The following is a 12211-nucleotide window of genomic DNA, read 5'->3' as shown; positions in this document are numbered from 1 at the left end:
CCCTTCAGAACTCGAATATCTGCATACAATTTCAAAGGACGTTCGTTATCGTCCAAGAACGTCTTAAAACTGACTCTAGTTTCTTGACTTTTCAGTCAAGGCCTACTTGCCCGTATTCTCGTCTCATTGATGTTTGTACGAACTCCTACCATCAAACAACTCAATCTTATACATGCTATACCCTGGTATACATTTAACAGAATGAGTACGAGTGAAGGTGTTCTTTGCATATGTATTAGTGCAGGGTTATTTTCAAACCAATACTCTGATAACGTTGAGCTCATTGACACATTTCCAATGGTGGGATTGTGTAAGTTTTATGGTGTAGTAGCATTTTTGTCCTGGACGAATAACGTTATATATGCATTATACCAATTATAATGCATATTTTGCGTTAGAATCATACTTTTTAGCATGTGAATCAAATGGTTCACGTTTTAGGTGTAAGTAACTATTGGTTTGTGGGTTCCATGGAATATTTTTGTCTAGTATTTGTGTTTTAGCCGGCTGATGTCGAAGGCTGTTTGGTGGTGTTGGTGATAGCAGGGTTTTCCTTAGCTGTTTTTACGCATGGGTTAGTGGTAGTGTGCCATCTGGTTATAGAACTCAAGTAATCGCTAAGCCATAAAAATTGCATCAATTCTGTTCTATAGTCTCTTATAAAACAAAAGCAGCAGAGCTTATAGGTTCAGAAAACAGACATCCGCAATCGAACAAGTATGTTAATAAAATTTGTGTAAAACACTAGCGCCGCCACACCGACTTACCCCAGCTATCCGTCAAATCCATTCCGGTTCGAAATAAACATCGATAAGCTGTTATATAGTGAAGTACTTTAGTGCTTAATAGTTTCCTGGGCACCTTTGAGAATACCAGGAAAAAAGCTTCTCCAAGTGTCCTTTGCGACAGATTCCACTTGTCCATACTTCGAAATGCATTTTATAATATAATCCGTGCTAGCACGAGGTGCCAAATCATATAGGCGAACTTCTATCAGATCAAGGTCCATTTCAAGGGCAACGGGACTTTGCTGTTCAATAGTTCACACTTTTAACGGTCATTTTTATATTTTTAGTTTGGACCGTGGCTGCATTTCCGATTATGCCGCTACTGATATTTGCGCAAGTATACTGGGGGATTGACCACTAGTGAAAAATTGTTACCGAGTCTGAGGGATAACCCTTTTGCAAATGAGTGGTTGGGACCGTGTATCAAGGGTGGAGGTGTTCTGGTACAATTAGCGTATCGATATTCTTTGAACGAATTCCTTCATAGCAGGAATACACGAAACACAGTACGAAAGCCTAACACTAACTGAGCGGCCGCTTTGAACGAACCAAACGCAATAAGCACTAACACCACTTGTGCTAGGTAACCTTCGTACTCGAGCTGTAGGATTGGAAGAGCTTGCACAGCGAGTTAGCTAGATGAGCTAGCACCATGAGCTACAACTAGCACGGTAAGCTTGTCCGATGAGCTAGAACGGTGCAGTGCACAGAGCAGAGGAGTAACTAGAACAAATTCCTGGCCAATACCTAAAATATTTTTTTTCGATTTTTTGTTTCATTATATTTTTTGCATACCTGCATAACGTGGCAAAATTATGAGTATGTCGGAATTGTTAAGGAATTTTTGCATGGATGCTATTTTTGGTGATATTTCAGGGGTTTTTTGATCATTTTCATTATATATCCAGCAATATCACTTTCTAGTGATGACTGTATTGAATAAGACAATATTATTACAAACGTAGTTGAACACAACCATTTATATAACTTCAACCTAAAACTAACCGAAAATAGTTGTGTTGCTGTGTATTGCACCAACTTTAAAAAATACGTTTTTTAAACATTTTATTCCAAATTTAAATGGTAAAAAAGTTGTATTAAACGGCGAGATCCGGTAAAGGTTCCAGCTATCCGAAAAACATTCCAACTCTTCCGATCTTGTCCGATCCACAAATCCCAAGCGATTTGAAACTATTGAAATTTTTACTAATTTGGGGTACATCGAAATGTTGTAGAACCGAATACTATGTGTGGAAAAATGTATCTCTATGAATGCGTGCACAGACGTCCCTTCCCCTCTCCCTTTTCCACTGATTATTTGTTTATGCAACTAGAAAAAACAAATGTATTCCCAAAGATCTCCTCGAGATTACTAGTATTCGAAAGGATATAGAAAATTGACCTCTGCACTGATAGGTGGATAGATTCCAAATTGTTCCAAAAACTAGTTATTGTCTATTTTTTGTTCATATTAAGGCATAATAACAGCAATAGCAGCAGTAAATAATTTTGGCCAGAATTCGACACCAGTTACTCCTCTGTGCAGTTGTGTAAGCTATGGAACGAAACAATAGGACAAAGCAAGAAATATGCGTTGGTGTATGTGCGACAGGTTGCTGAAAAAACGATGCAGGCTTTATTACTTACGCTAACGCGTTGTATTTGTTTCTAATTAGCTATAGCTGAGCTAAAATTCTGTGTAGCTTGCTAGCGAGAGCTCTTGCTCAGCGGTGCTCGTACTAGTTGCTAACTCTAGCCCATCGGAAACTCTCACAAGCACTAGCTCAATGAACTTAGCTCTGACACAGTATGAGCCAATGCACGGGAATAGGACACGGTGCAGCACCGTTCTTGTACATACCTGCTTCATAGAGTTATGTCTGTTAGTCTGTGACTAGGTTTAGTGAGTATTTCCCAACGTTCGAATTTTCTAGTGACTCTGATGAGATCATAGATACAATAAACTCACTCATAAAGGGTGTCCCACATCAAATTGCATCAAAGTAAAAACGCTGTAGAAAATAATCCATTAGGTATTTTCTCTTGAAAATTTGGGTAGAAGTAGTTAAGAGTATATTGTTTACATTGTATTTTTACCGCTGACAGTTTTTCGGAAATTGGAAACAATGGCGTCACCCGAAAAGCTACGTCACGAATTGATTTTCCGCAAGCACCTGGAAAATCCTCAACTCCCTCTTCAGAACATCGGAAAACAACTCGGAATCGTGCAGTCAACGGTGTGTAGTGCGATTAAACGTTACTAACAAACTCTGAGCATCGAACGGAACAGGATCACAAGCGTGTAGTGAAAGTGTTTGAACGAAATCCCAATGCTTCGGTCAGAGACACGTGCAATGTTATAAGGATAGGCAGTGTTCGATTGGATTCGTTTTTCGACAGCTAAACCCGAATCTAATCGATCCAAAATGGTGTCTCTGCAGTTTTCTTTCTAGAGTTTTTCTACTCCGGACCAGGGATGCCACATTAAAATCTGTGTTTCAGTCAAAAAAAATTTATAGCATCTGTGATGAATAAAACAGGAAAAAAATCTGTGAAAATCTGTGATAAATTTCCAAAAAAATCTGTGACAAATCACAATATTTCCAAAAATCTGTGAAAGTTTCATTAAAACCCCAAAAATTTGTCATCTGTGAAAAAGAATCTGTGATCAAAAATTGTGAAAAAAAATCTGTGACATTACAGAAAAATCTGTGAATGTGGTAACCCTGTTCCGGACTGCCATTCAGCCAATTTATAGACAGCTTGATCCTCTCCATACAAAAGCTGGACAAAACCTCAAACGTAGTTTGAAATAAATAAAAATATCATCCAAGGGTAATTTTGGTGCGTTGAACTCGATTTTGATTAAATTAGGACGCTAAAATGAAAATTCGACAGCCTAGGGTGGTTCTGAATTTTTTTTTAAATCTCGCAAAAGTGAATTTTATGAACTTCTCAATACAGTTACTTCGTAAGTAAATAGAAACATTTTGATTTCCTAGGGTAGTCCTTAGTAACGACTTAGCTAGGGTGGTTCCTATTTATCGAAATCGGACGATTAAAAAATTATGTAATTTTATATATTTGTTTGTAGATCTTCAGTCTAATCTGAACACCATCATTGGAAAAATCTTCCCTTCATAGCTCTTTAAGAGATAATCTTCATATACTAATTTATGAACGTATGCGTTTATAATAGTTTAAAATAGTTAGAATAGTGATAAAAAATCTTAAGGTGTTTGATAGAATGCCTTAAATTTTTGTTTTATTGGTTTATTTATTTATAGTTATCGCCAAAGCTATTAAAAGATGACAGGTTTATTTGATTTTGATGATCTCAAATCATGCCCTACTATGCTCTATTCACAGTTGCTCATACGATGCATATTGCAGCTAAGCCGCTCAATACTTTTCCATTGATTTTCAATTCTAATGCTGATATGAATATCTCTCCTTGTGGGTACTGACTTTATTTTTCGTACGAAAATATCCTGAGCATACTTTGCACTGTATGTGTCTGCTTTGAAATAGAGGCGTGAGCGTTTTTGTCTGAAACTCTCGTCAATTTGGAAGTGAATTATTTAGGGAGATTTTAAATTTGATTGTTGATTGTGATAGATTCAATGGGGAGTTTGCACTTGAAAATAAATGTTGCATTACTGGCCAATAACTAAAAATCGGGTAAAAAAGAACACTTCCCACACTCACGTGTTTACCTTTCATCGGCCACCAGTAAAGCTAACGACTAATACCTACCAAAGAGATAGGATTCATGGAAAGATATAATAATAGTTGCAGTTAGTTTGCCTCGTTGGCTTCTATATATTTGAATTTTTCTATATTGCAGATAACTGTGAAAATGTAGAAACACGAGTTATAGTTGCAAGACGGTTAAGGCATACTTATAATTGTATCAAGGAAATCGCCCCAAACCCTAAATATACAAGCAGCGTTCAGAAAAAGAAATCCACCGGTGAATAATAATGCAAAACTTCATGAAATCAAAAAATACCATGCGTCTCCAAGAAAAAAAAACTAATTTTACAAATGTCCAAATATTAACCTTCGGCGCAAGATGGCACTATGATTTTTGAAAACTAGATAAAATTCTACGTCAGTTGCACTAGATGAGATCCTTCAACACGCTTTTACCGATAAAGAGATGACACTCTGAATATAAATAAGTCCGCGTTAAACAACATAGTTATATTGATTTTATTGGTAACTTTTTAAATACTCATTATTTCCCAAATCGAAATACACCATTGAATTCCTGAGATGATTTTCTATTAGAAACGCCTGTATGTGTTGTTAAATTATCATTGTAGTACCTATTAAAGCGAGATGAATTGGAATGAACAAAAACTTTTTGTCACTCAAATTCTTGCAGATTTTCAAGACCTTGCACGGTTCAAAAAAATGTAGCACTTATATTTTTCAATCGATTGACTCAAAAATTTGGCGAAGACAACTTTAGGTAACATTTGTACATTTAGAAAAAAAAATAAAAGGCTCGGCCCAACTGTGCATAGTGATCCCATATCAAAAACATAGTTTATTGTTTATTGTGTTATTGAAATTTATGGTGCTAAAACTAATGATTTTAGCAATATGATGACTTTGAGGAAGTTTCTTGGAATTAAAACCACATTTTTTGACGCATTTAATCGATAATTAATGTTTAACTGAGAAAGCTTGGAAAAGCGGCCATCTTGGAAAACGCAAAAAGCAGTTGTCTTTTTTAAAATCAATGAATAGTAAAATCAATGAATAGTATTCCACCAATGCATAGTGGTCCAGAAAGTTAATTTGGCAGTAATTTTGACTTTTTGCTAATTAAATGACTTAGCCTTACAATATGTTTGACAAAATGGTTGTACTTTGTAAGACCCTTCGGATCGGATCGAGAAAAAGCTTGACTGTCTTCGATTGTAGATCATCACATGTTAAACAAATTTGCTGAAGACATGCAAGCTCTAGCTTTTATACTTTCCATTGCACAAGAAATTCAAATGTAAGTTTAAGGGTGTTTCTTTAAAAAACGGTTTTAGTTCTATAGCTTTTGCAGGTTTATTTTACACTTTACACATCCTTTGGACAACTTGAAGAATATTTTAAGGCGCATAAATTGGTTTAAAACGAATTACTAAATGTTTTTCATTTCAATGTTATGAGAACTTTTGTACAAAAAATAAAAAAAAAATTAAATAGCATTATCTTCGATTAGGGAGGGCACTTAACACTAAATGCTATTGCTGTAGTATGAAACAGCATATTCACCAAAAATAGCAAATACGATATTTTTTATATCTTGTAATACCTTGTAATATTATTATAATTTGCTTTCTGGCTCGGCTAGTTGTCAAAAATGACAGCGAACGCGCTTTAAGCAACGTTCACATTGCTACGAGCCAATGTTGTCAACTCGACCTGAAACTTTTCGAATGCAAGCAAACTTCATTTTGATGTGCTTAACTGGTACTCAGGTATAAAAGCGTTCGGATTTTGTGGAGAAGAAGCGATGCAAGAGAAAGCGTTAATTCTCATATATTGTTATTAATTACTTGTTTTGATTCCAACTTTTAAACAGTGTTATACAGTTCATGTGAACAGACCTTGAACATTTGAAACGTAGCTAGCGCTAGTGGCATTTGGTGGCAGCTTCAGGCAACAAACAATTTTCACGGGGCTGATCTCGAACCATTAAATGGGCCCATATTATTGGCTCGAATCAAAACTCGTCGAAATGTCAATTGACGATAGGTTCATCCGGAGTGTTCATTTGTGTTTACATTTTACTAGCGTTGCCAATTTTATTTTGTGTCCAGCACCCAATGTGGCTACGCCACATCGCTTTTGCGCGTGCTGTCCGACTTCGCTACCGCTCAGTCGGACTTAAACTAGGGATAGCCCCTATGTTTGAGTAAGCCGGGCAAACGAGTGGGTCACAGGTTCGCTTGCTTCTGACGGCATGTCGGTGGCCACCTCTCCCGGCGGATCCTCAGCGGCTTTGCGCCGCTTCGGTTCCTAGGCCTCGGTTATGCGGCTAAGCCGCATCGAAATGGTACCCCTTGAACATTCTAACTTGAATCGGTTGTGTCACAACAGCCGGAATACGATTTAGAACCAGCCAGCATTCCGGCTGAGTTAAACTGGGATGTTTAGTAAAATTTAATCTGAAAATAATTCTTTTTGGCAACGCTCCAGCACTCCGTAGATTTCACCACCTGGGCGCCAGGTTGACGATATGAAATGAACTTTGTTTACTTTCGACAAGTTTTGATTCGAGCCAACAACATCCAGCCCCATTAAATAGTTAATTTTTTGATTTAAAAGAATTTAGAACCCAATTCTACCCACTATTTAGAATAAAGTAGAAGTGTTGTAAAGTGCAATATTTTAACATAAAAACGACACTATATTTGTCATATTGTACACGCAGATGCTGACGAAGCCTCATTGTTTCATCATGGATGATGAGACTTACGTCAAAGCCGACTTCCGGTAACTTCCGGGGCTACTATTTTTTACCGTCCAGCTTGATGTTCCGGAGGAAGTAAGGAAGTAGAAATCTTCAAATATTGCCAATAAATACATGATTTGACACGCGATTTACTCATATAACAAACAGAGTGCGTCGTTCGTGACTACCGGGACTGTAAACGAGAAGATCTACCTCAAAGAGTGTCTAGCGAAGCGTCTGCTTCCTCTGTTGAAGCAATACGAGGGCCCTAGTGGCAATAGTGGCATGAAGCTATATCCGGCCCGAACTTCTGGCCGGATATAGCTTCATGCCACTATTCAAATGTTGTTGTAGAGTGGTACGAAGTCAAAGGGTCAATTTCGAAAACTTGCGATAAAATAAAAACTTTTCTGCCAGGCGAATCAGAAAATGAAATGATTCCTAAAATAAAATTCTCCGTGTACTTTCAACATTGAAGAATTCATGCAAACCGATCCTTGGCACTAAACCTTCTTTGTTACATCAGAACTGCTTCAATTTCTTCCAAGTTCCATTATTCCAAAAATAACATTCATAAACGAGGTTTCCCAGATCTTCCAGCTCAGCGCAATAATTTGCTTTACCAGAGAACACCGCTCAAACCATTCCAAAACATTTACCGAAGACTTCGATGGAAGATCTTCTCATAACATATGCAATAAAAACATTCCGTCGGAACACAACCTTAACCAACCGAACGGCCGACAGCGGCGACCGGAATCAATGTTTTACATCACATTCAATTTGCCTATGCACACACATGGTCTTGAATCCATGCCCGGACAGATTCCGCTCCAGTGTGCAGAATTTCCACCCCCCGGCGGGTAAAACATACTATCGATTTTGCCGGACATGATGCGGAACGGTTGGTCCTGCGCCGTTCGGTTTCAATCTTCCTCGCATCTCCGAGTTGATGGTGGTCGGTTTCGTCATCGCTCTGTCACTAGGCAGAGGCACATCCCCGGCCGGGTTCCAACTGAATAGTGAATATTTTATTGACTATAGGTTGCAACATGCCGGCGGGTTTAAATTTGCGTATTTTCGACTGCCGATAAAAGAGACGATTGTAAACAAACAACTGTCAGCTTCGGTTCAGTGGATGTCTCTGAACTGGACCCGACTCGTTGTGGGCCTTGAAAGAAAATTATGCGGATTTCAGCAAAACGAGCCAAAGTACCCACCCAGCAAGCGGGACTGTCATAAAAGATTAATGCAGCCCCGATTGCGATTTCGAAAGGTTGCATAATTTTGGCAGAGTGACTTCCCGTTCGCACATTAAAGAATAATTTCTTTTTAGCATTGTTCACAACTGTCGCCGGGAAAACGGCAGCAGAAAATTTGCATTTTTCACTCTACTCGGTCGGTCTTTTGTGTTTTGTCAGTTTTTCGCGAATGCGGACCTCCGCAATAGATATCCATTATGTATAGTGGAACGGATGAACGGGCGGGTGTCTAAAAAAACGGGACACCCTTTCTTTGCCCAATGAATAAGTCGAAGCGACAGAATCAACACGTTGCCGTGCAGGAAAATTTATTGATTTCCTTAAAGATGACAACCCACTATGGGGTGCTGAGGAGTAGCCCGCATTTCCCGTCTGGCGCTGAGTCTGATGACGGCGGTCGGGAAAAGAGATTTTTGCATGAACGGAAAGGAAAGGGAAAATTTATTCAAAAAATCGTCCCCGAGCTGGCGAAAATGGGCGAATAACTTTAACACTCATCCAAGATTTTTTTCCCCTTTTTTCCACCGAATACTTACAGGAAGTGAGTCGAATGCTTGGCGCAAAAGGGCAATAGGCGAGCCGAACCGAACATCGTCCTGTCGGACTACCCCCCCCCCTCTTTTCGAAGGGAAAATATAGTAAGTAAAAGGAAAAACCACTACTAGCCGGCTAACCGGACCGGAACATGGGACACTTGAAGAACAAACAGCGACGGCACCAACAAAAGGAAGCAGCTCTCCGACGGGAAGAACGATTGCGGAAGCAGCTCGATGAGGTGGACATTATGAATTTGGTAAGTGGCCAACTATTTGCTGGTGCGAAATGATTTTCGGGATTTTGGTGGATGAGCAATGATTTAGGACTGTGCTTTCAGATCGTTGCGATTTTAAATGCTTTTTGGACCGTTTCGGGGATGGTTCTTGTAGGTAATGCTACCGTCGTTTCCTCTAAGACTTCGCGTAACCCATATGACCGCAGCGCAAATATGCCCCTATGATTTAGGGGCTAAATAACTGTCGATGCCAAACGATCTACAGTTTTCAGTGTTAGAACTGTGATGAGCATCGTTTCAATTCACGTCTGCAGATCGCTTGCCAAATCATTAACTTTTTCGCGAATTCAGCAATATTTCCGGTACGCTTTTGACGTTCCTTTACACGAATAAACATATAACTGTCTCTTGAAGCATGACACTGTCCAATTCACACTTAAAAAGCAATGTTGTGGAAAAAAATCGAAGATTCGGTTATACTCCCACCCTTTCTGTCTTTTTAGAGCTCAGAACGTAAAAGTTGTACATTGCTTGGTTTGCCATTTTAGTTTTATCCAGCTGCGTTGGCGTTGACGATTAAATTTCGAGGAAATTAAATCGTTTTCATGGGTAATTTGAATGCAAACAAACAGCTTCTGATTAAAGAAGTGAGCGTTAATGTTGATAAAGTCGTGATTCTCTGGTTGGACACTTCACACTTTAATTGGACCATTTTGTAGCAGGACCTCGGCAAGTAAGACCATTGTCCAATTGAAAGGCTTCTGCATGTCAATACCTCATGTCAAATTCACGGATGTGATATTTTAAACGTCAGATATCTCAACTAGTTTCACAGATGACAGATTTTTGACATTGTTTTCTGTTTAGGCATAACATACGGTAAAAAGATTTTTTGACCCAAATACCAAATTTAAATAGATTTAAATGTGACATTCCTGTTCCCATCTTGGGCTCTTACGAAGAAGCTGGGAGAGTTTTTTTTTCGTTAAGTTTTTAATCGAGGCCAAAGAATGCCCCTAGCAAGGGTCACAAAAGTCATTATCGTCACTTAGCAAAAGAACGTATGGGTTTTCAGAGTCATTATCGTCACTTGGCAAAAGAACGTATGGGTTTTCAGATATAAGTGAAACAACTTCTTTGAACAATTCTACGTAAAAGAGTCTGATGCGATCATTGCCAGAACCCTTCAGTTTATCCGGGTGCAATTTTTACGTTAGGCATGTCGAAAGTCGGATTGTCCCCACATAAATCAACTTCTCTTCGTGCAAGCATTGTCCAAACCCTACATTTGCCACACCGCAGTTTATTGCTACAGTAGATGACCATATGATCTAGGTGACCGACGATACGAACAGACGGACAAGTTGACGAGTCCCTTGCACTTCACAGTAGCTCAGACGAGCAAATTCGGCACAAGCCACACGAAATAAGTCTGACAGAGAGTATTGCTCATTTTTGTTTGGCATTTAATGCAATCGCTTGCACTCCAATATCTTAGCTGATTGAAGAACAGAGTTATTGCAGTGTCCAACCCTATCCCTTAGCAGACCATCGACAGTTAAAAAACTCCATCGCTGAGCACACCGCCGATCTCTACATAACGATATGGCATGTTGACGCGATAATACACCGTGAAGGGACTACTGCTATTGTTTCTAAAGCTCCGAAAGTTACAAACAAGATTCGTCACCTGTTGGTTTTTGGCAAACTGATAGCTAAATTATTCCTTCGCCCGTGTTACCTGGAGGGCACAATGGAGCATTGTTTATTAAGCATGTTTGCTGAATAATGGTACACCGACTGCTTTTGCCCGAAATGATGCCAATGGAAAAATACCCTGCGCTCCATACTACACTACACTACTCAATATATTTACAATGTTTATTCAGAAGGGGCAATATATTCATCCTTTCAGCGCACCTGAAGGCTGCTAGGGCCGAGAAGTAGGGAGAGAGTACTCTCGGCCCGGAGGACTAGGGACCACCTATTCACGCAAACACGGACGTTTGTAGATTCACTCTTGCAACCGCGTTTGTAAGTTTATAACTGCTAGAACGTTTACTTAGTCATCGAGGTTACCCTGTCTGCGAGATCGTGGACAAAAGTGCGCGTAGATGATCGCGAAAAGCTCGAGCGTGTGTATGTTAACGTGTTTGTCGCGTCCTCTAGGGGTCCATCTATAAATGACGTAGCATCATATGGGAGAGAGTGGAGTTGAGTATTTTGTGATGTTGGGGTAGGGGGTCAGCATGCTACATGCTACGTAGCTTTTTTAAGGGGGAATAGGAGTCTGATTTCACGACAATCTTACCCGTTTCATCTCACTAACATCGTTTTTAATGTTTTTTTACGGGTTCAAGGGAGCGAAGGGTTACCGTCAAGCTACGTAATTACCAGGGGGTATTTGGAGGTTTGTGACGAAATGCTACGATGGAGGGGGATAGCCCCTATGTTTGAGTAAGTCGGGCAAACGAGTGGATCACAGGTTTGCTTGATTCCGACAGCGGGTCAGGGGCCATCTCGCCCGGCGGATCCTCGGTAGCTTTGCGCCGCTTCGGTTCCTAGGCCTCGGTTATGCGGCTAAGCCGCATCGAAATGGTACCCCTTAAACATTCTAACTAGAATCGGTTATCACCGGAGCCGGAATACGAATTAACTGGGAAGTTTAGTAAAATTTAATCTGGAAATAAAAATTTTCTGACAACGCTCCAGCACCCCGTTGAATTCTAACGAATTCAGCACCTGGGCGCCAGGTTGACGAGCCGAAAAAAACCGAGCTCAGGGCTGTCACCAAACATTTCTTTTTCAATGGCTTAAGCCCGGAAAAAATCAAAGCCGAGTTGGATGCAGTTCATACATCTGCAGCTGTGTTTGCGACGGTTTACAATTGGGCGAATGCGTTTAAACGGGCTGGATGTTGTTGGCT

General features: G+C 39.7%; 1 protein-coding gene across 1 annotated transcript in view; it reads left to right on the top strand.

The window, feature by feature from the left end:
* Positions 1–12211, top strand: part of LOC131691803 (coatomer subunit beta') — a 289311-nt gene that overhangs the window by 195439 nt on the left and 81661 nt on the right. The window contains exon 3 of the mRNA XM_058978454.1: positions 9052–9306. Within this exon, the coding sequence (XP_058834437.1) occupies positions 9199–9306 (108 nt within the window). The 5' untranslated portion in view covers positions 9052–9198. The remainder of the gene's footprint in view (positions 1–9051; positions 9307–12211) is intronic.

Source organism: Topomyia yanbarensis, chromosome 3 (genome assembly GCF_030247195.1).
Source record: "Topomyia yanbarensis strain Yona2022 chromosome 3, ASM3024719v1, whole genome shotgun sequence".
In the NCBI taxonomy this organism is placed as follows: Eukaryota; Metazoa; Arthropoda; class Insecta; order Diptera; family Culicidae; genus Topomyia; species Topomyia yanbarensis.
Note: the sequence above shows the minus strand (reverse complement) of the source record. Positions and strands in the feature narration are given on the sequence as shown.